The 26504-nt window shown below is 45.0% G+C and overlaps 1 protein-coding gene across 2 annotated transcripts in view; it reads left to right on the top strand.

The window, feature by feature from the left end:
• Positions 1–26504, top strand: part of pcyox1l (prenylcysteine oxidase 1 like) — an 85931-nt gene that overhangs the window by 27238 nt on the left and 32189 nt on the right. For both annotated transcript variants that reach the window (XM_085995357.1, XM_085995356.1), the window contains exons 2-4: positions 1712–1918; positions 8889–9063; positions 16533–16744. In XM_085995357.1, coding sequence (XP_085851483.1) covers positions 1712–1918; positions 8889–9063; positions 16533–16744 — 594 coding nt within the window. The remainder of the gene's footprint in view (positions 1–1711; positions 1919–8888; positions 9064–16532; positions 16745–26504) is intronic.

Below are 26504 nucleotides of genomic sequence, written 5' to 3' on the forward strand. Positions count from 1 at the left end.
CAAACTCCAGAATTTTTTAGGGCCCCAGATTGCTCCATGACAAATTGAGACTAGGTTAGTGTTGAGATCTCAACTGGCACAGTAGGCGCAACTACTGGCCATGGTACTCTGGGTTTGGGTGTGTGGAAAATCAGTTAGGATTCTTAGTCCTGATCACTGACCAGTACCCCACGCTGACAATGTACATATGTGGACCTGGATGAGGATAAGATTGGGATAGGTAGACTGGCACACAAATAATGGCCAGCTGGACAAGGTACCGGAGGGCACCTGGCAACAGTAGAACCATACCGAGCAATGATTCAACACTTTCAAACAGGGAGGGCAGAAAATTAGCAGTAAGAAAATGAATTCTTTCAAAACCTTGGAACTTGCACTCTGGTGAAATATTTGAATTACGTCACTATGTTTGTAATTGAAAGGCCATTTTAAAACTCCTGACAGATGCAGTAAATTTTGTAGGCTGATAGCTAAACTCATTTAGTAGGTGGGCTTCTGGGGTACCACATGGGAAAAGTGACATTCATTGCACATCAAGGAGAGCATGCCTCCGATTTGCCAAAGCAAAATTTAAATGGCCACTTCGGTACATTTTGTTATCCGAGTTTTCTATGAGGATGACCTTTACTCTGATACTTGTTGACAATTAGTTTAATCTTGTCTGAGACTGATCTCCCTTGTTGACCTGGTGTGTACTAATTAATAAATTGATTTTGTTTCAATGTGAGTTTAAAAGTCCCACCGTAACATAAGAACATAAGAAATAGGAGCAGGAGTAGGCCATTCGGCCCTTCGAGCCTGCTCTGCCATTCAATGAGATCATGGCTGATCTTCTGCCTCAATTCCATTCATCGGCCCTATTGCCATATCCCTTGGTGCCCTTACTAGTCAGAAATCTATTGACTTCTGTTTTGAATATACCCAAATGACTGAGCCTTCACAGTCCTCTGGGGTAGAGAATTCCAAAGATTCACCACCCTCTGTGTGAAGAAATTTCTTCTCATCTCGGTCCTGAATGGCCTACCCTTTATCCTGAGGCTGTGGCCCCTGGTTCTCTACTCCCCAGCCAAGGGAAACATTCTCCCAGCATCCACCCTATCAAGCCCTGAAATAATTTTGTATGCTTCAATGAGATCCCCTCTCATTCCTCTGAAATCAAGAGAATACGGGCCTAGTTTACTCGATCTCTTCTCATACGACAGTCCCGCCATCCCAGGAATCAATCTCGTGAACCTTCGTTGCACTCCCTCTATGGCAAGTATATCTTACCTTAGGTAAGGAGACCAAAATTGTACACCGTACTCCAGGTGTGGTCTCGCCAAGGCCCTATATAATTGGAGTAAGACTTCTTTACTCCTGTACTCAAATCCTCTTGTAATGAAGGCCAGCATACCATTTGCTTTCCTAATGGCTTGCTGCACCTGCGCATTCACTTTCAGTGACTCATGCACAAGGACACCCAGGTCCCTTTGAGCATATGCATTCCCCAATCTTTCACCATTTAGGAAATACTCTGCCTTTCTGTTTTTTCTACCAAAGTGGACAACTTCACATTTATCCACATTATATTCCATCTGCTATGTTCTCACCCACTCACTGAGCCTGTCGAGATCCCCTTGAAGCCTCTTCTCATCCTGTAACCAAAATAAGAAGCTAGATACTGTACACTGGAATCTCTTTTATTGATGTCTTTTTTTTTTGTCTACCACAGCTATAGTAGGTGCAGGAATCGGAGGATCTTCAGCTGCCTATTTCCTTAGACGGGAGTTTGGTCACAATGTTAAAATCGATGTCTATGAGAAGGGCACTGTCGGAGGTCGACTGGCTACAGTTACTGTAAATGGACAGCAGTATGAGACTGGTGGCTCAGTCATTCACCCACTCAATCTTCACATGCAAGACTTTGTTAAACAGTTAGGTAAGGTTATGTTTAATAATTCAGTTTCCAAAGTTTTCAGCAGGTTGATTTAAAAAATGTTTTATAATAAATAGCGAATCTGAGGACTGCATAAACTCAGAATTCAGTATAAAATATTCTTTTTGAGGTAAAATAATATTGTGATAGTATGACGTGTTAATGTTGGGACTGAAATACTTAACCACTTGCAGCACTGTGTTGTCTGTACTTCAAGGTCAAGTTTAGCACAGGTTAGATGTTGGGTTAAGTTCCATCAGTTTTTCCCAGTAATGGTGTTTTGCCGACCACAGGGGAATATTCACTACTTATGTGTTGTAGGCTGGCATGGGCTGCTTCATTAAATGAGCTATGAATGGAGCTGAATACTGTGGAATCACCAGTAGACAGTCCCACTTCCGAGTTTATGATGGAGGGAAAGTTATTGATGAAGTCGCTGAAGAGGGTTGGTTGGGGAATACTGCACTCAGGATCTTGTAGTGATGTTTTGGGGCTTGGGGCAATAATTGGCTTCTGACAAGCAAGAGAATCTTCCTGTGTGTCAGATATGACCCCCAGTGACATCATTATTGCTAGGCTCCTTGCTGCCATATTCAATCAAGTGGATGTTGAGGGTAGTTATTCACGCCGCTCCTCTGGGCTGACCTTTCTCAAATCATTTCATTTCAAACTTATACAGCCATCAAGAAAAAAAGACTCAGTACCACAGATCCTGTTAGTAAAAATACAGTGTTCTAATCCGCTCTGCCAACCAGATGTCACGATCCATGCTAGTTGTTCTGTTTTAGAATATATACAGTACACATTTCGTTTGCTACTGTGGATGAGTTTTACTGTTCAGATTTGGACCTGTCGCTGCAGCTTTTGTGATCAAACCATTCTGGGTAGCACAGCATCTCCGCAACAAGTGACATCAATGAGAGAGCGTTTTCTCTGTGCGTTAGGTTAGCAAATTCCTAAACACCTTGTTTACAAATGCAAGTAGTGCACCAAAGGTATACATGTAGTTCATTACTAGGCCATTCATGTGTACCTGATTTTCTCCCGCATATCACAACTGATCTCCTCCTCCCAAATTTTTTCCTCCTTGTTTGCCCAGCTGTTCTTGCCAACTGAGATTTTCCTGCTGGTGGGTTTCTATCTTTGCTCCATGATATCAGTTCTTTTTAGTAATCTAGACAAGATGGCACGTTGGATGTATGCATTCCTGCAATCCCACACGCCACTTAATTTTCTGATCTCGGCTCTGTTGCTGTGCAAGAATGGCAAGTGGAAGCCAGATGATTGCTGGGGTGGCGGGGGGGGGGGGGGGGAAGCAGAGGAGTGGTTTGCCACCTTTCTACTGCTCTGGTATAGAGTGGCACTGATGGAGGACTGAAAATCTGTAGTTGGCATGTGGTCAGGGGAAGCCAAGAAATTGAGGAAGTCTTATTGGGAGGGTAGTAGGGAAGAAAATAAATACTCAGCAGGTCAGGTAGCATCTGTGGGGAGAGAGAAACAAAGTTAACATTTCAGGCCACACCTTTTGTCAGAATTGCGAAAGGTTGGAGATATACCAGTTTTTAAGCAAGTGCAGAGGCAGGGAAAGGGAGGGGGGAGGTCTGTGATCGGGTGGAAGGCAGGACTGATTAAATGACAAAAGGGATGATGATGCAAGCAAAAGAAGGTGGTAATGGGACAGCTGAGAATTTCCAGCATTTTCTCTCTTTATTTCAGATTTCCAGCATCCTCAGTATTTTGCTTTTGTGTTCCGATTATGGGAGTCAACTCCCATTGTCCTATATGGATCTGTATGTTAGCAGGACCTGGGGGAGTAACAACAGGACCCCTTTGTCATCTGAACTGGATAGCCATGTCTTTTTGCAGGTGTAACTTTTGAATCTATCTGAAGGCTAACCAAATTTAACGCTACACGTGTAGAATTTGGTTCAAATTGTAAGCTGTTTTATTCCACAGTAAGGTGAAATGTGCAAACCAACAACACTCAAGAAGCTCAACACCATCCAGGACAAAGCAGCCTGCTTGATTGGCACCCCATCCACCACCTTAAACATGTACTCCCTCCACCACTGGCGTACCGTGACTGCAGTGTGTACCATCTACAAGATGCCATGGTGTGGAGATGCCGGAATTGGACTGGGGTGGACAAATGTAAGAAATCACACAACACCAGGTTATAGTCCAACAGCTTTATTTGAAATCACCAGCTTTCGGAGCGCTGCTCCTTCTTCAGGTGAAGTGGAGAAATGCGTAAAGACACAGCTTATATAGTCAGAGAATCATGTCAGATGTTTACAGGTAACCTTTCCAACTGCCATTTATCGCACCTCGGCAGAGAGATAATCACAGCAGTCAAAGGTGTGAATGGTGTCCAAACAGGTCAGTCAGGGAAACATTACATCAAAGAACAATGAGGTGGGGTCACAAGGGGTCAAATATTGCAGATGCTGGGGTCTGTATGAAAAACAAAAAAACAGACAAAAAACATTTTTTTTGGCTGGAAATCACAGCAGGTCCAGCCGCATCTGTGTAGAGAGAACAAGCCAATGTCGACTCGAGTCTGGATGACCCTGCATCAGGTGGGGTTACATGTAGCGTGACATGAACCCAAGATCTCGGTTAAGGCCGTCCTCATGGGTGCGGAACTTGGCTATCAGTTTCTGCTCGACGATTTTGCGTTGTCGTGTGTCTCGAAGGCCACCTTGGAGAATGATTACCTGAAGATCGGAGGCTGAATGTCCTTGACTGCTGAAGTGTTCCCCAACTGGGAGGGAACACTCCTGCCTGGTGATTGTTGCGCGGTGTCCGTTCATCCGTTGTCGCAGTGTCTGCATGGTCTCGCCGATGTACCATGCTCCGGGGCATCCTTTCCTGCAACGTATGAGGTAGACAACGTTGGCCGAGTCACATGAGTATGTACCATGTACCTGGTGGGTGGTGTCCTCACGTGTGATGATGGTATCTGTGTTGATGATCTGGCATGTCTTGCAGAGGTTGCTGTGGCAGGGTTGTGTGGTGTCGTGGTCGCTGTTCTCCTCAGACGAGGAGGAATGCGATGGACACCTACAGACACTGAAAGACGCCCTTGTAAGAACGGGATATGACGCTCGACTCGTCGATCGACAGTTCCGACGGGCCACAGCGAAAAATCGCATAGACCTCCTCAGAAGACAAACACGGGACACAACCAACAGAGTACCCTTCGTCGTCCAGTACTTCCCCGGAGCGGAGAAACTACGCCATGTTCTTCGCAGCCTTCAACATGTCATCGATGACGATGAACACCTCGCTAAGGCCATCCCCACGCCTCCACTACTTGCTTTCAAACAGCCGCCTAACCTCAAACAGACCATCGTTCGCAGCAAATTACCCAGCTTCCAGGAGAACAGCGACCACGACACCACACAACCCTGCCACAGCAACCTCTGCAAGACATGCCAGATCATCAACACAGATACCATCATCACACGTGAGGACACCACCCACCAGGTACATGGTACATACTCATGTGACTCGGCCAACGTTGTCTACCTCATACGTTGCAGGAAAGGATGCCCCGGAGCATGGTACATCGGCGAGACCATGCAGACACTGCGACAACGGATGAACGGACACCGCGCAACAATCACCAGGCAGGAGTGTTCCCTCCCAGTTGGGGAACACTTCAGCAGTCAAGGACATTCAGCCTCCGATCTTCGGGTAAGCATTCTCCAAGGTGGCCTTCGAGACACACGACAACGCAAAATCGTCGAGCAGAAACTGATAGCCAAGTTCCGCACCCATGAGGACGGCCTTAACCGAGATCTTGGGTTCATGTCACGCTACATGTAACCCCACCTGATGCAGGGTCATCCAGACTCGAGTCGACATTGGCTTGTTCTCTCTACACAGATGCGGCTGGACCTGCTGTGATTTCCAGCCAAAAAAAATGTGTTTTGTCTTTTTTTGTTTTTCATACCCCAGCATCTGCAATATTTGACCCCTTGTGACCCCACCTCATTGTTCTTTGATGTAATGTTTCCCTGACTGACCTGTTTGGACACCATTCACACCTTTGACTGCTGTGATTATCTCTCTGCCGAGGTGCGATAAATGGCAGTTGGAAAGGTTACCTGTAAACATCTGACATGATTCTCTGACTATATAAGCTGTGTCTTTACGCATTTCTCCACTTCACCTGAAGAAGGAGCAGCGCTCCGAAAGCTGGTGATTTCAAATAAAGCGTTGGACTATAACCTGGTGTTTTGTGATTTCTTACATCTACAAGATGCACTGCAGCAACTCGCCAAGCCTTCTTCGGCAGTATCTCCCAAACCTGCGACCTCTTCCACCGAGAAGGACAAGGGCAGCAGGTGCATGGGAACACCACCACCTCCAAGTCACACACCATCCTGACTTAGAAGTATATCGCCGATCCTTTATCGTCGCTGGATCAAAATCCTGGAACTGCCTACCTAACAGCACGATGGACTGCAGCAGTTCAAGAAGGCGGATCACCACCACCTTCTCAATGGCAATTAGGGATGGGCAATAAATGCTGGCCTTGCCAGCGATGCCCACATCCAATGAACTATATATTTTTTTTAAAAATAGGTATGATAAGAGGTGCTTAGTTTAGTTAATACAACCTATATATTCATGTAATGCCACAAATAAAGAACATGGGTACCACACAACTGTGGTGGTTGTCTGTCTTAAATTTAGTCTCTGGAAGAAGCAACTTCGATTAGCATACAAACCCCTTTTCTTCAGGTGCCTTTTTTTTACACTTTGCTTTTAAATACCCAGCATTCCAAGTATCTCTTTCCCCTAACCACTTTTTGTGGAAAAATGGTCAAAAGTATCCACAAACATGACATGCAGCAATTGGACCTGTTGGCTTTAATGGGACACAGCCAGATAACACACTCCACCTTAGCAACAGAATAATAGGCTGTGTTACGTAGTAAAATGCACCTGTCTTTATAAACCAGAGATATGTTTCTTTATAAAAACAATTTTCAGCCTCCTCGTCCCGATTTTAATTGCTGCCACTAGTAAAGACATAGGAGGGATGTGGGAATACCAAGTACCACCACCATCATACCCAAAGCAAAATACAACGGATGCTGGAATTTTGAAATAAAAACACAAAATGCTGGAAATACTCAGCATTTCAGGTCGATGACCTTTCATCAGAACTGGAGAATTCTTCGACCTGAAATGTTAACTCTGTTTCTCTCCCCACAGATGCTGCCTGACCTGCTGAGTATTTCCAGCATTTTCTGTTTTTATTTCATCATTCCCTTCAGCCTTCAGCTGCCTAGGCCCTAATCTCTGGAATTCCTTCCCTAAACCTCTCTACCTCTCTTTCCTCCTTTTAAGATGCTCCTTAAAACCCATCTCTTTGACCAAGCTTTTGGTCATCAGCCCGAATTTCTCCTTATGTGGCTTGGTGTCAAATTTTGTTTTATGACACTCCTGTGAAGCACTTTGGGATGTTTTACTACATTAAAGGTGCTATATAAATACAAGTTGTTATTTCCAACTTGATAAGACACCGAGATTAGTTTTGGCAGTTGTCTCCATTTATTACTCCATGGTTAGCTTGGCTCAGGGTGAAAGTGCTTAATGTATTAATTCTCTCCAAATTGTATTAAATACTGCCCATGGTGAAGCTCCTATAAAATGACTTCATGACATATTGATTTATCCCTGTTTGAAACTGAAATTCTGAGCCTGGTTGTTAACATCAACCTGTTGTGAATCTCTGGCTTTGTATTTCAAATCTGTATCAAGGTCAGGATAATGGTGGCTTTTATTCTGATATATGATGGGAATACATAACTGCTCTTTTTATACGTGCCGTTTTAAATGCATCAGCTAAAATTTGCAACAGTATAAGAATATAGACAAATCTTTTGTTGCGATGCAGTCCCTATGTGGAGATTCATGCGAATATATAAATGACAATATGCCAGACCAGCAATTTTTATTTGCATAGGAAGTGAAGTTTTTTATCAACAATAATGGTGCAAAGAAATTCATTGAGATTTAGATTACAGTATAGTATTTCCAAGTTATTTTCTGTACAATGCTGTCTTAGATCCACTGAATAGCAAACAATCTCACAGCTGTAAATGTTTTTTAATATAAAGCTGGAGCATGTTTTGTTTAAACTGTTTGTTCCACACACCAAACCTTTTTCATATACAAATCACCCACAACGCAATAATAGATTTTTACAGGAAATACTTTGTTGTGATCAAGGGACAACTCTGGTGCATACCGTTTTGGTGATGGAGGCAGTACTTTATAAATTACTTTTCTTTCTCTAACCAATAAAGCCTGTCAGCGAAGATTGTTAAATACAATGTACTCCTCCCTTCCCCCCCGAAGATGTGAGGCTTACATTTTTTTCCATCAATTTCTCACCCCTTCCCTATTTCCTCTTCTGGAAACCTTGACTCCTTGCTCGGGTTTGATTTCACAGGTGCCAGTTGCTCTTCGGGACCTTGTTTAAGTGCCGATTATTATGCACAGGCCTAGACCGTGAGCCTTCCACCCAAGCCCAGTCTTGCTGTAACTGGATGCCCACACATATGATTTCCTACAGGGGTCGCTTTCCTACAGGGGTCGCTGAGTAGAAATGAGAACCAGAAACCGTGGCTGATTTTCTCCTCCTCCCCACTTTCATCCCTAATCCATGATGCCGAAGCCAACTGTAGAACCTCTGCTGCCACCCCTGCTAAGATCAGCTAACTGAGCACACAAGCCAGGGATTAAACCTGGGACTTTTTTGGCCTGTATGGCTCAGCTACTCACTGCCTTAACCAGCTGAGCCATTAGGAAGCCCTTTTATCATAAGATGTACTTTGCTGGAGATCCAAAAGTAGCTTGTATGATTCAACTAGGTTGATTTAAAAACTAATAAGTTATTGTAACTGTAGCAATTTGTAATTTATTAGTCTTCCCTTCTTTATCTCTGTTCAAGGTCTGAAGCACAGAAAAGGTGTCCCAGAGAAAGTGGCAATCTTCAATGGGGAGCAGTTTGTGTTTGAAGAGACTGACTGGTACCTTCAGGATCTGTTTAAAATGTGGTGGCGGTATGGCTTTGGTTTACTGCGCCTGCAGATGTGGGTGGAGGAGATACTGGAGAAGTTCATGAGGTACTGCATATTGTGCAATTCATACACTGAAACAACAATTTGTAAAATATAACGTTACTTAAAAACCTACTGATCCTCAGTCAAGGGGCACTTTGAAGCATGATCCACCTCTCCCATTGTTACTGTAAAATTAAAGAAAGAACTTTCATTTATATAGTGCCTTTCACAACCTCAGGATGTCCCAAAGTACTTTTGAAGTGTAGAGACTGTTGTAATGTGTGAAACCCAGCAGCCAATATAGCAATATCCCACAAACAGCGGTGAAATAAATGTCCAAATCATCTGTTTTAGGTGTAGGTTGAGCAATAACTGTTGGATAGAACATCAGAAGCACGCCCCTGCTCTTCAGATGGTGCCTTGGGAACTTTCACGTCCATCTGAGAGAGCAGATGGGAGCTCCGTTTAACGTCCTATCTGGATAGACGGCAGCTTGGAGAGTGCAGCACTCCCTCAGTACTGCACTGAAATGTCAACCTAGATTATGAGTTGAGAATTTTTTTCACCCAGAGGGTGGTGGGTGTCTGGAACTCACTGCCTGAAAGGGTGGCAGAGGCAGAAACCTTCATCTCATTTAAAAAGTAATTGGATATGCACTTGAAGTGTCATAACCTACAGGGCTACAGACCAAGAGCTGGAAAGTGGGATTAGGCTGGATAGCTCTTTCTCGATCGGCGCACACGTGATGGGCCAAATGGCCTCCTTCTGTGCCGTAACCTTCTATGATTCTGTGAAATCTCGAGTGGGTCTTGAACCCACAGACTTCTGACTCTGACAAAAGTTCTACCACAGCCAAGGCTACCCATTGTAATGTAATGAATGCCAAAAAATTCTCAATACAAGAATATGACCAAACCATTTTTAACAGCAGAATATTGTCCTGGATCAGCATGGAATCTGATCCTTTTGTTGTACAAGGTCTCAGTTTTGGAATATGGCTTTGTTCTGTTTCATGTATATCTGCAAAAAATTTGTTGCCAGCAGCCTTGGAGTCTGAACCAAATGAGAATGGGGTTCACGCATTGGGTCACTGATATGGGCACAAACATGGACAGCGAGTGCAAACCATGGGTAATTTTATTTGCCTATTGCAGCTCAGGGATTCTAAAGCCAATTATATAATGCTCTCACTGCTGTTGTCACTAAGATCAGCTAACTTCCATCAGTGTTCAAACTTGTAACACTCCTGGTATGACACCTTAGCAGTCGACTAATCATCAGGGAATCAAGATTTTAACATTTTCCATACAAATGCCAATGACTTTCATTCTGTACTGCTGGTTCTTGCAGTTGCCAAGATATAGGACAGGTTATTTGTAAGCAAAACATGTTGGCCCCAAAACTTCACAGTTGTTCTGGTGAACTCCCACCGCAAGTTTGGCAGCAGTCTGCCAGAATGGCCCCAAACTCAGCCAGGTCTCAAATATGCCAAGACCCAGCCTTGTGGCGATGTTTCCTGTAAGGCCTTGTGGTGGCGGAGCTTTCACCTGCCTCAACAAGGCCATTGACGTAAAGAGGGACCAGGAGCGGGGCTCCATAGGTTGGGAGTTCCCGCTGCTAGGCCCTTAGTCGAAGCCTGTTGTATGATCAATGCAGGCGCACCTGGTCTCCTCAGACATATCTGGCTGGAACAAAAGTGGAGCCCATCTGAGGGTCCAGGAGGGGCAAGAAATGTTTGACACAGGTTTTATGAGGTCTTGTTTGTAAGGGGTTGCTTAGGGCAGAATGCTCCCCATCCCCCCGCCCCCCCCCCCCCACTCCCAGGCAGGCCAACTACCACGAGCGATGCAGGGGGCGGGATGCAGGTGTGACTGAACCTTGCTCCTATAAAAAAAAAAAAAAAAAATTTAAAAATGGTGACTCAACCGTGGCTAACAAGGGAAATTAGGGATAGCTTAAGATCCAAGGAGAGGACATATAAATTGGACAGAAAAAGCAGTAAACTTGAGGATTGGGAGCAGTTTAGGATCCAACAAAGGAGGACAAAGGGATTAATTAAGAGGGGGAAAATAGAGTATGAGAGTAAGCTTGCAGGGAACATAAAAACTGACACAAAGGTTTTATAGATATGTGAAGAGAAAAAGATTGGTGAAGTCAAGTGTAGGTCCCTTGCAGTCAGAATCAGGGGAATTTATAATGGGGATCAAAGAAATGGCAGACCAATTAAATACATACTTTGGTTCTGTCTTCACAAAGGAGGACACAAATAACCTCCCAAAGATGTCGGGGAACATAGGGTCTAATGAAAGGGAGGAACTGATAGAAATCAGTATTTGTAGGAAGATGGCTTTACAAAAGGTAAATCGTGCTTGACTAATCTACTGGAATTTTTTGAGGATGTAACTGGTAAAATAGATAAGGGAGAACCAGTGGATGTGGTGTATTTGGATTTTCAAGAGGCTTTCGATAAGGTCCTGCATAAGAGATTAGTGTATAAAATGAAGGCACATGGGATTGGGGGCAAGGTATTGACTTGGATAGAGAACTGGTTGGCAGACAGAAAGCAAAGAGTTGGAATAAACAGCTCTTTTTCCGAGTGGCAGGTAGTGACTAGTGGGGTACCGCAGGGATCGGTCCTTGGACCCCAGCTATTCACAATATATATTAATGATCTAGACACGGGAACTAGATGTAATATCTCCGAGTTTGCAGATGACACAAAGCTGGGTGGGCATGTGTGCTGTGAGGAGGATGCCGAGAAACTCCAGTATGATTTGGACAGGTTGGGTGATTGGGCAGAAGCATAGCAGATGCAATATAACGTGGATAAATGCAAGGTTGTCCACTTTGGTGTCAAAAACAGGAAGGCCGATTATTATCTAAATGGCAATAGATTGGGAGAAGGGGAAGTGCAACGAGACCTGGGTGTCCTTGTGCACCAGTCGCTGAAAGTAAGCATGCAGGTGCAGCAGGCGGTTAAGAAGGCAAATGGTATGTTGGCCTTCGTAGCGAGAGGGTTTGAGTACAGGAACAAGGATGTCTTGCTGCAGTTGTACAGGGCCTTGGTGAGGCCACATCTGGAGTATTGTGTGCAGTTTTGGTCGCCTTATCTGAGGAAGGATGTTCTTGCCATGGAAGGAGTGCAGCGAAGATTCACCAGGCTGATACCTGGGATGGAAGGAATGACGTATGAGGAGAGATTGGATCGATTGTGCTTGTACTCACTGGAGTTTAGAAGAATGAGAGGGGATCTCATCGAAACTTATAAAATTCTAACAGGACTAGACAGACTAGATGCTGGAAGGATGTTCCCGATGGTCGGGGAGTCCAGAACCAGGGGTCACAGTCTAAGGATAAGGGGTAAGCCATTTAGGACAGAGATAAGGAGGAATTTCTTCACCCAGAGAGTGGTGAACCTGTGGAATTCTCTGCCAAAGAAGGCAGTAGAGGCCAATTCATTAAATATATTCAAGAAGGAGTTGGATATATTTCTTGAGGCTAAAGGGATCAAGGGATATGGAGAGAAGGCAGGAACAGGGTACTGAATTTGGATGATCAGCCATGATCTCATTGAATGGCAGAGCAGGCTCGAGGGGCCGAATGGCCTACTCCTGCTCCTATCTTCTATGTTTCCTGTAGGCGCTTCACAAACGTCCGCAGAGTTGATGAAGTTCCGAGGTGGTCACGATCCCAGCAGAACTGCCAGGATTGGGTTATTTTCTAAGTGGTTGTCATCTTTATATTAAGAAAACTATTTCCTGAACATGTTTGAGATGTTATTTTTGATGCCTTGCTAAAATTGACTTTTAAAGCACAGTTTAAGTCAGCTCATTGTTCTGTCACACTGAGCCACAGGACAGAATAGAATCATAGAAATTTATAGCACAGAAGCCAGCCAACAAAGAGCTATCCACCCTAATCCCACTTTCCTGCACTTGGTCTGTAGCCTTATAGGTTACGGCACTTCAAGTGCATATCCAAGAACTTTTAAAATGTGATGAGGGTTTATGCCTCTACCACCCTTTCAGGCAGTGAGTTCCAGACCCCGCCACCCTCTGGGTGAAAAAATGTCTTCTCAAATCCCCTCTAAACCTCCTACCAATTACTTTAAATCTATGCCCCCTGGTTTTTGACCCCTCTGCTAAAGGAAATAGGTCCTTATCCACTCTATCTAGGCCCCTCATAATTTTATACATCTCAATTAGGTCTCCCCTCAGCCTCCTCTGTTCCAAAAAAACCAACCCCAGCCTATACAATCTTTCCTCATAGCTAAACTTCCCCAGCCCAGGCAACACACTCGTAAATCTCCTTTGCAACCTCTCTAGTGCAATCACATCCTTCCTGTAATGTGGTGACCAGAACTGCACGCAGTATTCTAGCTGCGGCCTAACTAGTGTTTTATACAGTTCAAGCATAACACCCTGCTCTTATATTCTGTGCCTCGGCTAATAAAGGCAAGTATCCCGTATGCCGCCTTAACCACCTTATCTATCTGTCCTGCTACCTTCAGGAATCTGTGGACATGCACTCCAAGGTCCCTCTGATCCTCTGCACTTCTCAGTGTCCTACCATTTATTGTATATTCCCTTGCCTTGATGGCCCTCCCCAAATGCATTACCTCACACTTCTCCGGATTGAATTCCATTTGCCACTCTTCTACCCACCTGACCAGTCCATTAATATGTTCCTGCAGTCTACAGCTTTCTTCTTCACTATCAGCCACACGACCAATTTTTGCATCATCAGCAAACTTCTTAATCATACTTCCTACATTCAAGTCGAAATCATTGATATATACCACAAAAAGCAAAGGACCCAGTACTGAGCTCTGTGGAACCCCACTGGAAATGGTCTTCCAGTCACAAAAACACCCTTTGACCATTACCCTTTGTTTCTTCCCTCTGAGCCAATTTTGGATCCAACTTGCCACTTTGCCTTGGATCCCATGGTTTGTAACCAGTCTGCCATGCGGGACCTTATCAAAAGCCTTGCTAAAATCCACATAGACTATATCAAACGCACTACCCTCATTGAATTTTTTGATAACGAGGAGGGTCAATCATGTTAGTCAGACACGACCTTCCCTTAACAAATCCATGCTGACTGTCCCTGATTAATCCATGTCTTTCTAAATGAAGATTTATCCTGTACCTCAGAATTTTTTCCAATAATTTTCCCACTACCAAGGTAGGCCGACTGGCCTGCAATTATTCGGCCTATCCTTTTCTCCCTTTTTAAATAACGGTACCACTTTAGCACTCCTCCGGCACCTCACCTGTAGCCAGAGAGGATTGGAAAATGATGGTCAGAGCCTCTGCTATTTCCTCACTTACTTCTCTTAACAGTCATTTCATTTCATTTCATCCGGGCTTGGGGATTTATCCACTTTCAAAGATGCTAAACCCCTAATACTTCCTCTTTCACTCTGTTTATTTCATCTAATATTTCACACTCCTCCTCCCTGATTGCAATGTCTGCATTGTCCCTCAACCCACAATTATTCAATTTGGTGAGATCCTGAACTCGCCTATGTGAGGGAGGTGCCAAATGGAGACTAGGTACTTCCTCAGATTGATGAAAGAGGAATTAGTTACCCAAGGATTAGTCAAAACTCTCAAGTCACTAATGGGACTAAAGGCTGACAAGTCCCCTGGACCTGATCTTAGGGTCTTAAAAGAAGTGGCTGCAGGGATAGTGGATGCGTTGGTTGTAATCTACCAAAATTCCCTGGATTCTGGAGAGGTCCCAGCAGATTGGAAAACCGCAAATGTAACTCCCCTATTCAAGAAAGGAGGGAGACAGAAAGCAGAACACTACAGACCAGTTAGCCTAACGTCTGTCATTGGGTAAAGTACTGGAATCCGATATTAAGGAAGTAAAAGCAGGACATTTAGAAAATCATAGTGCAATCAACCAGAGTCAATATGGTTTTATGAAAGGGAAATCGTGTTTGACAAATTTACTAGAGCTCTTTGAGGATGTAATGAGCAGGGTGGATAAAGGAGAACCAGTAGATGTGGTGTATTTGGATTTCCAGAAGGCATTCGATAAGGTGCCACATAAAAGGTTACGGGACAAGATAAGAGCTCACGGGGTTGGGGGTAATATATTAGCATGGATAGAGGATTGGTTAACTAACAGAAAACAGAGTCGGGATAAATGGGTCATTTTCAGGTTGGCAAACTGTAACTAGTGGGGTGCCACAGGGATCAGTGCTGGGGCCTCAACTATTTCCAATCTATATTAATGACTTGGATGAAGGGACCGAGTGTACTGTAGCCAAATTTGCTGGTGACACAAAGATAGGTGGGAAAGCAAGTTGTGAGGAGAACACAGAGTCTGCAAAGGGATATAGGTAGGTTAAGTGAGTGGGCAAAAAAATTGGCAGATGGAGTATAATGTGGGAAAATGTGAGGTTATCCACTTTGGTAGGAAGAATAAAAAAGCAAATTATTATTTAAATGGGGAGAGATTACAAAATGCTGTGGTATGGAGGGATCTGGGGGTCCTCGTGCATGAAACACATAAAGTTAGCATGCAGGTACAGCAAGTAATTAGGAAGGCAAATGGAATGTTGGCCCTTATTGCAAGGGGGATAGAGTATAAATGTAGGAAAGTCTTGCTACAACTGTACAGGGCGCTGATGAGACCACATCTGGAGTACTGCGTGCAGTTTTGGTCTCCTTATTTATACTTGCATTGGAGGCAGCTCAGAGAAGGTTCACTAGGTTGATTCCTGAGATGAAGGGGTTGTCTTATGAAGAACGGTTGAGCAGTTTGGGCCTATACTCATTGGAGTTTAGAAGAATGAGAGGGGATCTTATTGAAACATAAGATTCTGAGGGGGCTTGACAGGGTGGATGCTGAGAGGATGTTCCCCTCGTGGGGGAATCTAGAACGAGGGGGCATAATTTCAGAATAAGGGGTTGCCCATTTAAAACGGAGATGAGGAATTTCTTCTCTGGGGTAGAGAATTCCAAAGATACACGACCCTCAGAGCTGTGGAGCGGAGTCACTGAATATATTCAAGGTGGAGATAGACAGATATTTGAGCTACAGGGGAGTCAAGGGTTATGGGGAGCGGGTGGGAAAGTGGAGTTGAGGCCAAGATCAGATCAGTCATGATCTCATTGAATGGCGGAGCAGGCTCGAGTGGAGGAGATGCTGCAGTCATTGAGGGGGGGGGGGGGGGGAGCGTTTCATTAACATGACACGATGGTCTGTGGCAGAGACCCTGCTTCTATTTCTTATGTTTAGACACTTGATACCAAAATAGCTTCTTTCTCATTGGCGTGGGGAAATCTGGTCAATAGCATCTACTGAAATAATTGTTGTAAGTGCATTTTAAAAACATCGATTGTTCGGGCATCTCTGGACAGCTGATGAACGAAACTTGTAGTGATTTATTTTAAATGATTGTCGGGCATTAAAGGAACTAATGTACAATCAATAAGTCACAATTATCTCTAGATTTGAAAAAAGGAGTGGTGCTTACAAGAAGTGTTTAACCCTATGGTATCATTGTGGGACAGGATCTACAAGTACCAGGCCCATGGCTACGCGTTCAGTACAGTGGAGGAGATGCTGCAGTCATTGGGTGGGGAGCGTTTCATTAACATGACACGACGGTCTGTGGCAGAGACCCTGCAGGAACTGGGAGTCTCGCAACGCTTCATTGATGAAATAGTCACTGCTGTTATGAGAACGAACTACGGCCAGTCAGCAACCATTCCTGCATTTGTTGGTATGTATCCCTTTGTACCTGGTTAATCAACATATAATAATTTGGTAAGAATTAATATGTATAAAAGATGCACAATTGCAAGAGAATAAACACTGGTAATTAAAAAAAATACTATTGGCTGCTTTAATAATTTTAATAATCTGATTGCCCGGTAAATCAATAGTTACTGTACATTAGATTTCTTGCTAAGAGAGAATGCATCCATTTCACCGTTGGGCTTCCATAAAAGGAGAGGTGTTTAACTCTGGTACAATTGTATGACGGGATCTACTAGTCTATGATGTGCTGTACTGCCAGAGAAGATATAAAATTTGTGTTTAATTTTGGCATAGCATTGGTAGCTTTCTGGTACCTTGCCTGTTTTATAATACATACTGTTTGCATTTAGGACTTTGGATTTATGCCTGTAACAATCGGCACCAACATTTTCCTGCAAGTTTCTTCTTTACAAACTGAGTTTGGTACAGCTGGATGCAGTTCATGCTTGTTCTGAGATAAGCAGTTGTTTCCTATAATATTCACAGCAGAACCTCTAATGAGGCCATATGGGTAGAACTTAAAAACAAAAAGGGGGCAAGCACTTTGCTGGGAGTGTACTATAGGCCCCCAAACAGTCAGGAGGAGATAGAGGAACAGATATGTAGGCAAATCTCAGAAAAGTGCAAAAATAATAGGGTAATAATAGTGGGGGATTTCAACTTCCCCAATATAAATTGGGATAGTCAGAGTGTGAAAGGCTTAGAGGGTGCAGAATTCTTAAAGTGCATCCAGGAGAGCTTTTTGAGCCAACATGTAGAAAGTCCTACAAGAGAGGGGGCGGTACTGGACCTAATTCTGGGGAATGTAGCCGGGCAAGTGGTGGAAGTGTCAGTAGGAGAGCATTTTGGCGACAGTGACCATAATTCGGTGAGATTTAAGGTGGTCATGGAAAAAGACAAAGACGGCCCGGAAATAAGAGTTCTAAATTGGGGGAGGGCCGATTTTAATATGATAAGGCAGGATCTGGCCAAAGTGGACTGGGAGCAGCTACTTATAGGAAAATCCACATCAAAACAGTGGGAGACTTTCAGAAGGGAAATAGAGAGAGTACAACGCCAACATGTTCCTGTAAAGGTCAAGGGTGGGACCAACAAGCAAAGGGAACCTTGGATGACAAGGGATATACAAAAATGCATTAGAAATAAAAGGGGGGCTTTTGGCAGTTACAAAAGACTAAAGACGGAAGAAGCCCTAGAGGAGTATAAAAAGTGCAGGGGCATACTTAAAAAAAGAAATTAGGAGGGCGAGGAGGGGCCATGAAATAACACTGGCGAGCAAAATAAAGGAAAATCCTAAGATGTTTTATAAGTATATTAAGGGCAAGAGGATAACCAGGGAAAGGGTAGGGCCCATTAGGGACCAAAGTGGCAATCTGTGTGTAGAGCCAGATGATGTAGGCGGGGTTTTAAATGAATTTTTTGCATCTGTGTTCACTATGGAGAAAGACGATGCAGACATAGAAATCGGGCAAGGGGACTGTGACATACTTGAACATATTAGCATCGAGAGGGAGGAGGTGCTAGCGGTTTTAGCAGGCCAAAAAGTGGATAAATCCCCAGGCCCGGACGAGATGTATCCCAGGCTGCTGTGGGAGGCAAAGGAGGAGATTGCAGGGGCTCTGACACAAATTTTCAGAACCTCTCTGGCCACAGGGGATGTACCAGAGGACTGGAGAACAGCTAACATAGTACCATTATTCAAGAAGGGTAACAGGGATAAACCAGGGAATTACAGGCCAGTGAGCCTAACATCTGTGGTAGGGAAATTATTGGAAAAAATTCTGAGGGACAAAATTAGTCTCCACTTGGAGAGGCAAGGATTAATCGGGGATAGTCAGCATGGCTTTGTCAAGGGTAAATCATGTCTGACAAATCTGATTGAATTTTTCGAGGGGATGACTAGGGGGGTGGATGAGGGAAATGCTGTGGATGTGGTTTACATGGACTTCAGTAAAGCTTTTGACAAAGTCCCGCATAGGAGACTGGTCAAGAAGGTAAGAGCCCATGGGATCCAGGGTGCCTTGGCGCGTTGGATCCTAAACTGGCTGAGTGGCAGGAGGCAGAGGGTGATGGTCGAAGGTTGCTTTTGTGACTGGAAGCCTGTGTCCAGTGGGGTACCTCAGGGATCGGTGCTGGGTCCCTTGTTGTTTGTGATCTACATAAATGACTTGGATGAGAATGTAAAAGGTATGATCAGTAAGTTCGCAGATGACACGAAAATTGGTGGGGTGGTAAATTGCGAGGAGGAAAGCCTCAGGCTACAGGACGATATAAACGGGTTGGTCAGATGGGTGGAAAAGTGGCAAATGGAATTTAACCCTGAAAAGTGCGAGGTGATGCATTTTGGACGGACAAATAAGGTAAGGGAATACACAATGAGTGGTAGGACCCTAGGAAGTACAGAGGGTCAGAGGGACCTTGGTGTACATGTACATAGATCCCTGAAGGCAGCGGAACAGGTAGATAAGGTGGTTAAAAAGGCATATGGGATACTTGCCTTCATTAGCCGAGGCATGGAATATAAGAGCAGGGAGGTTATGATGGAGCTGTACAAAACGCTGGTGAGGCCACAGCTGGAGTACTGTGTGCAGTTCTGGTCGCCTCACTATAGGAAGGATGTGATTGCTTTGGAGAGGGTGCAGAGAAGATTCACCAGGATGTTACCTGGGATGGAGCGCCTCAGCTATGAAGAGAGGCTGGACAGGCTGGGGTTGTTTTCCTTGGAGCAAAGAAGGCTGAGGGGGGACCTGATTGAGGTGTACAAAATGATGAGGGGCATAGATAGGGTAGATAAAGAGGAACTTTTCCCCTTAGTAGGGGGGTCAATAACAAGGGGGCATAGATTCAGGGTAAGGGGCAGGAGATTTAGAGGGGATTTGAGGAGGAACTTTTTCACCCAGAGGGTGGTTGGAATGTGGAACTCAATGCCTGAAAGGGTGGTAGAGGCAGGAACCCTCACAACATTCAAGAAGCATTTGGATGAGCACTTGAAATGCCATTGCATACAAGGCTATGGACCAAATGCTGGAAAATGGGATTAGACTGGACAGGGATGGATGGGCGGCGCGGACACGATGGGCCGAAGGGCCTCTTTCTGTGCTGTTAAACTCTATGACTCTAACCTTCTGCCAGAAAGATAATATTGGTAGGCCTTGCTGAGTTCAGCATGGCTTATGTTTGTACAGCCACTCTCCAAGTTGTGTCTGCATTTATAGTTTCTCCTTACTACAGATTAAACTGAAAGAAGAAAAGGATAAAATGTAGTGCCCCAGAAAAACACACTACCACTTTCCATCAACATCAACCCCATCTCTTTCGGTCCATCTCACAAATGAAGTAAATTTTACATCGTGTACCTGTTGTATGGCTCTCTTGTGTGTGTATGCAGGAAATAGCTTTTTCTTAAAACAAAAAGAAAGCTGCACATTTACATGGGTGTGAAATGTTGCAGTTCAAGAACATTTTTAAGACCGTTGCCATCTGTGTTTGTGTAACGCATGCACACACGCATACGCCAAGCAACAGTATATAATGTAACACTAGGAATTGCCGAATTCCTACGAATAATTGAGAGCGACACAGGAGAACAATGAAACAGGCCTTTACTCAACAGAGATGCCACGAGGACTGCCTGGGCAGTCACGTGGTTTGCGACGTGACGTCATCGCGTTTGCCCGCGTTTTCCCGCGCTCTTAAAGGGGCCACGCCCCGTACATGCAAACTCTATATGCAAAACACAGTAATGCCTAACACAATGGTACAGGCTTAGGCTGGTGTTAGAACATCGTTAAAGAGAATTATGTACAGTTAGCCAGAGTATTCAGTGGTTCTGCCACATGCGCCCCCCCAGAATTCGCTTTAACGGACAAAGTCAAACGGTGAGGGGGTCTGACGAGCCTGTCAGAACGACTCCTGTACTCTCGAGGCAGAGGCTGCAGGGCGGTCGCACTTGGTCTGCCGTAACGACGATGGGTGGCTGACCCCGTCTCGGCGGGGCGGTCGAGGTCCAAATGTGCTGGCTTTAAGCGATCGACCGAAATGTGGTCCGGTTTACCACCGACATCTACCATGAAGGTTTTGTCCCCTGCTTCCAACACGCGGTATATGGGGTCTTGAGTGGATCCCTATGTGCGTCATGGCGAATAAAAACGTACTCGGCCTTGTGAAGCTCCATGGGAACGTGTGACCTCTGCAGCCCGTGGTGCGAAACATCTGGCCACCTCTTGGTGACTAGCAAGCTGGGCAGACGCGGACCACGGCTCCGTCAATGTTGGTAGGAAGTCCCCTGGGACTCGCAGCGGCTGACTGTACACGAGTTCCGCCGATGAAGAGTGAAGGTCTTCTTTGGGGGCTGTGTGAAGGCCCAACAGGACCCACGGTAGCTTGTCTGCCCATCCAGCGTCCTGGACTGGCCCTCAGGGCGGCTTTCATTGAGCGGTGGAAGCGTTCGCAGAGGCCATTCGCCTGTGGGTGGTAGGCTGTGGTGCGGTGTAATTTGACTGAGTCCTTGGGCCACTGCATTCCAGAGTTCAAAGGAAAACTGCGGTCCCCTGTCCGACGAAATATCTGCGGGCACTCCGAAACGGGCGATCCAGGAGGAAATGAACGCCCTGGCCACGTCCGCCGAAGTAGTGGATGACGGGAACCGCCTCTGGCCATCTGGTGGTGCGGTCAACCATGGTCAGGATGTGTGAAAAACCATGGGAGGGTGGGAGTGGTCCTACCAGGTCCACGTTGACATGGTCAAAACGTCGCTCTGGAACTGTAAAGGCGGCCAACGGAGCTTTGATGTGGCGCTGTACCTTTGCGGAATAGGAAACATTCCCGTTCTGAGCCCAGGAGTGTGAGCATTTGGCTCATCAACTCTGAAGGCTTGGAGTCCCCGAGCCCGGGCAGAGCGAGTAATCGACGGGCGCGCTCCGATTTTGTGAGCCCGAAAACTTGCAGTAACCGCGCTTTGAGGGTTTCATACTTGCGCTCTGTTGGGGAGTTTTTGAGGAGGCTGATGATCCGAGAGGCGATAGAGCTGTCGAGTGCGGAGACCACGTAAAGATACTTGGTCTGATCCGCATTGATGTTCCTCAGGGCGAACTGGGCCTCGACCTGAATAAACCATGAGGGCGCTTGCTGCTCCCAGAACTGCGGTAGCTTCAGCGAAACGGCGTTTGCCTCCATGCTGTGCTCTTCTTCTGTGAAAACGTTCACAAAAACGGGGTCACCAATGTGGGAATTGCCGAATTCCTACGAATAATTGAGAGCGACGCAGGAGAACAATGAAACGGGTCTTTACTCAATGGAGATGCCACGAGGACTGCCTGGGCAGTCACGTGGTTTGCGACGTGACGTCATCGCGTTTGCCCACGTTTTCCCGCGCTCTTAAAGGGGCCAAGCCCCGTACATGCAAACTCTATATACAAAACACAGTAATGCCTAACACAATGGTACAGGCTTAGGCTGGTGTTAGAACATCGTTAAAGAGAATTATGTACAGTTAGCCAGAGTCATTCAGTGGTTCTGCCACGATACAATAGCAAAATACTGCGGATGCTGGAAATCTGAAATAACAACAGAAAACAGTGGAAAGAATCAGCAGGCAATGTAAAACTACTTTGAATTTGAGAATTGCTTCTAGGTAACTACGGTTACGGTAACTGACAATGTTGCACCTTTGCACGGATGAACTGTAATTTATCAGTGCTGATAAAAATAACACATCTTGGTGGCATATCAAGCTTGCATTATTGTGCTAGTTGGCTCAGCTTTCTTGAGGCAGTTGACATAAATAAGGTATTTTTAACAAGGAATACTTGTGAACCAAAATGCATGATAGAATGGCCAGCAATGTTGGAAAATGATTTTAAATTGACTTCAAATGGACAATGAACCATTTCATATATATAATTTCTCAATTTCTTAGCTCAAATGTTTGAGGCAAATAAATGGTTTGTTTTTGCCATTTAATTCCATAGTTAATGGATGCTAAATCAGCAGATATTAATGTAATGAAAGAAATGGTGGTCAGCAGATACAAATCCCACGAAGTAACATTTCTATGTTGGCCTTTGCGCATTCAGTACTGACCACTCGTGATTGTAATTTGCTATCAAATGGGCTCAGTGCTGCAACAGGAGACTGCTGCCTCGCATGATTGCTACAGTTTTCAATTTCTAATGATCTGTTCATGCATTTAGTTTGAAAGTGGCACCATGGAAGTGGGAGATACCAATTCGGTTCTTTATCCTCTCCCTCACTCCCATGTTGCCGAGTTCATAATCTCATGAATTTATTAACAAAATATGTATATTTTTTTTAGAAAAGGTGAAATTAATTCTAAAACTTGTTTGTGATCAAATCTTGTGGTAAACCCTGTTCTCTGTCGAAAATGGCTCCTAAGCAAGCTGTTCCCAGGCTTCTGCCCATAATACTAAGCAACTCTACCGAATGGCCAGTGCATAAATTTAGCCTCCTCCCTGCCGCCTCCTCCCCATGGCTGGCCTCATTCCCACTCTGCTTCCCTGCATGATAGAACTGAAATTGGAAACTCTGGGAAAGATGCTCCATTCCACCACTTTTTGGTGCTCCGCAGACCATGAATTTTCCCTTTTTGTTTGGTCTTTTGTCCTTGCCTGTTTTCAATATGGTCTTTGGAGTAAACTATGGCCAACTACTTACAGAATATTGAACAGGCAGTATTTATTTAGCAAACTAATGTTCCCATACTTATTTCTGACTTGGTTAAGTTTAGTTTAGGAGCAGTACACAAGCAGATGTCTGAAAGTGTGCAGGCATGTATGGGTAAAATACTGTTGAGCAACTGGGGTGGAGGGGAATCTTGTGTATTGTCACATTTTTATTTTGTGAACTGCATGTTCTTCCTGCAGAATCATTTTAAACAGAGAAGGACCTCCTGTCTAATTCTCTTTTTCCTGGATGTGCAACCCTTTCCAATTCTTCTCAGTACTTTCATTGTTCTTGCCCCTTCACTAGAGCTGAGGGGAAACCCTCCGGATTTTTGGTTCTGCCTCCTGCACAAGAACAAATGCAGAATGGAAAGGGTCAGTGCCAGCTGATCTTCCGTCTAGCCAGCCTTTGTCCACCTAGTAATATATATCTGTCAATAAACTGGGGGGGGGAAATGCCTTCATGGTCTGCCTGTGGGTCACAATGACCTGTCAATCAAGCTTATCTCATACTTCATTTGTGCTAACCAATCTGAGTTGAATGAATGTGATTTAGCTCCCATTTGCTACTCTTGATGAGCAGGATTTTTTTTTTTAATTAACAAAAATCCATATTTTCTGGCCGGTTCCCAAATATCTCAACCAGTGATTCTCCTCTTCCCATCCCTCTGGTCTTCCCAGGCCAAGTGGGCATGTCCCGTGGCTAACAGTGCAGACAGTCAATCTGCTCCCAGGTTTCTGCCAGTGTCACGATGAACCAGCTGCCAGAAGATGCATAACGGCAGCACCGTGTCAGCTATTCAGATTTTTTTCCCGTTTCCTCTGTGGTGCCTCAGCAAAAGGAACTACACTGTGTGTGTGTGGGTCGGGTTAAAACTATGTTCCCAAATTCCACAGCACACCACATCGGGGAAAAGCAACTGCTGGAGCTTTACTGTGGCAGGAAAGTGAAGTCAAAAAAGGAATGAACTGATTAAGCAGAAGTCCATTTTATGGTGATGTTGCAGTATTAATTTGCTGAAATTTAACTCCTCTTCCTTTGTTTCCCACCCCCCACCCTTATAGAAGCAGGAAGGTCTGTTCAGGGAGAGGGAAGTCATGTGATACTATCAAATCCAAATTTGTGTGAAATCTGGTTTTAGTCCATTGGAAAATGTGTGTTAGTTCTCTTTCACTGTACTTCACTGGAAATGTTTTCTTTCACTTTGCTCAGATATTTTCTTAAGAGGAGGAGTAAAATTCTAAAAAATTGAAACAGCACAAACATGCGCACTACACCCGTGAAGGCCTCTGATTATGAACAGTTTTACCAAGTACGATACCAAGTGTGTTTTGAGGGGATGACAGCCTGACAGATCACAGGCAGCCTGACAGATCACAGGCAGCCTGAAAGCAGCAAGCACTTTATTGCTGCAGGTCTTTATTTTCTCTTAACCCTCAATCAACATAACAAGAAGTTTCTGGTCATTATCACATTGCTGTTTGTGGGAGCTTGCTATGTGCAAATTGGCTGCCGCGTTTCCCACATTACAACAGTGACTACACTCCAAGAGTACTTCATTTGGCTGTAAAGAGCTTTGAGACGTTGGGTGGTCGTGAAAGGCGCTATATAAATGTAAGTTTTTTTTATTTGGAGAATATTACAATTTTTAAAATATTCGTTCCTGGGATGTGGGCGTCACTGACAGGCCAGCATTTATTGCCTATCCCTAATTGCCCTTGAGAAGGTGGTGGTGAGCTGCCGCCTTGAACTGCTGCAGTCCGTGTGGTGAAGGTACTCCCACAGCGCTGTTAGGGAAGGAGTTCTAGGATTTTGACCCAGCAACGATGAAGGAACGGCAATATATTTCCAAGTCAGGATGGTGTGTAACTTGGAGTGGACCTTGCAGGTGATGCCGTTCCCATGATGGTACACAATGTAGCCACGGTGCGCCGATGGTGGAGGGAGTGAATGTTTAAGGTGGTGGATGGGGTGCCAATCAAGTGGGCTGCTTTGTCCTGGATAGTGTCAAGCTTCTTGAGTGTTGCTGGAGCTGCACTCATCAAGGCAAGTGGAGAGTATTCCATCGCACTCCTGACTTGTGCCTTGTAGATGGTGGAAAGGCTTTGGGGAGTCAGGAGGGTGAGACACTCACTGCAGAATACCTAGTCTATGACCTGCTCTTGTAGCCACATTATTTATGTTTCTGGTCAATGGTGACCCCCCAGGATGCTGATTAGGGATTCGGCGATGGTAATGCCATTGAATGTCAAGGGGAGGTGGTTAGACTCTCGCTTGTTGGAGATAGTCATTGCCTGGCATGAATGTTACTTGCCACTTATCAGCCCAAGCCACACTGTGCAATCATCAGTGAACATCCCCATTTCTCACCTTATGATGGAGGGAAGGTCATTGATGAAGCAGCTGAAGATGGTTGGGTCTAGGACACTGACCTGAGGAACTCCTGCAGCGATGTTTTGGGGTTGAGATGATTGACCTCCAACAACCACAACCATCTTCCTTTGTGCTAGGTATGACTCCAGCCAGTGGAGAGTTTTCTCCCCAATTCCCATTGACTTCAATTTTGCTAGGGCTCCTTGATGCCACACTCGATCAAATGCTGCCTTGATGTCAAGGGCAGTCACTCTTCCCTCACCTGTGGAATTCAGCCCTTTTGTCCATGTTTGGACCAAGGCTGAAATGTGGTTTGGAGCCGAGTGGTCCTGACTGAACCCAAACTGAACATCGGTGAGCAGGTTATTGGTGAGTAAGTGCCGCTTGATAGCACTGTTGATGACACGGTCCATCACTTTGCTGATGATTGAGTGTAGACTGATGGGCGGTAATTGGCTGGATTGGATTTGTCCTGCTTTTTGTGGACAGGATATACCTGGGCTGTTTTCCACATTGTCGGATAGATGCCAGTGTTATAGCTGAACTGGAACAGCTTTGCTAGAGGCGCGGCCAGTTCTGGAGCACAAGTCTTCAGCATGATAGCCGGGATGTTGTCAGGGCCCATAGCTTTTGCTGTATCCAGTGTGCCCAGCCATTTCTTGATATCA

The sequence above is a fragment of the Somniosus microcephalus genome, chromosome 8, assembly GCF_052327205.1.
Source record: "Somniosus microcephalus isolate GS21.2 chromosome 8, FLI_Smic_1.0, whole genome shotgun sequence".
In the NCBI taxonomy this organism is placed as follows: Eukaryota; Metazoa; Chordata; class Chondrichthyes; order Squaliformes; family Somniosidae; genus Somniosus; species Somniosus microcephalus.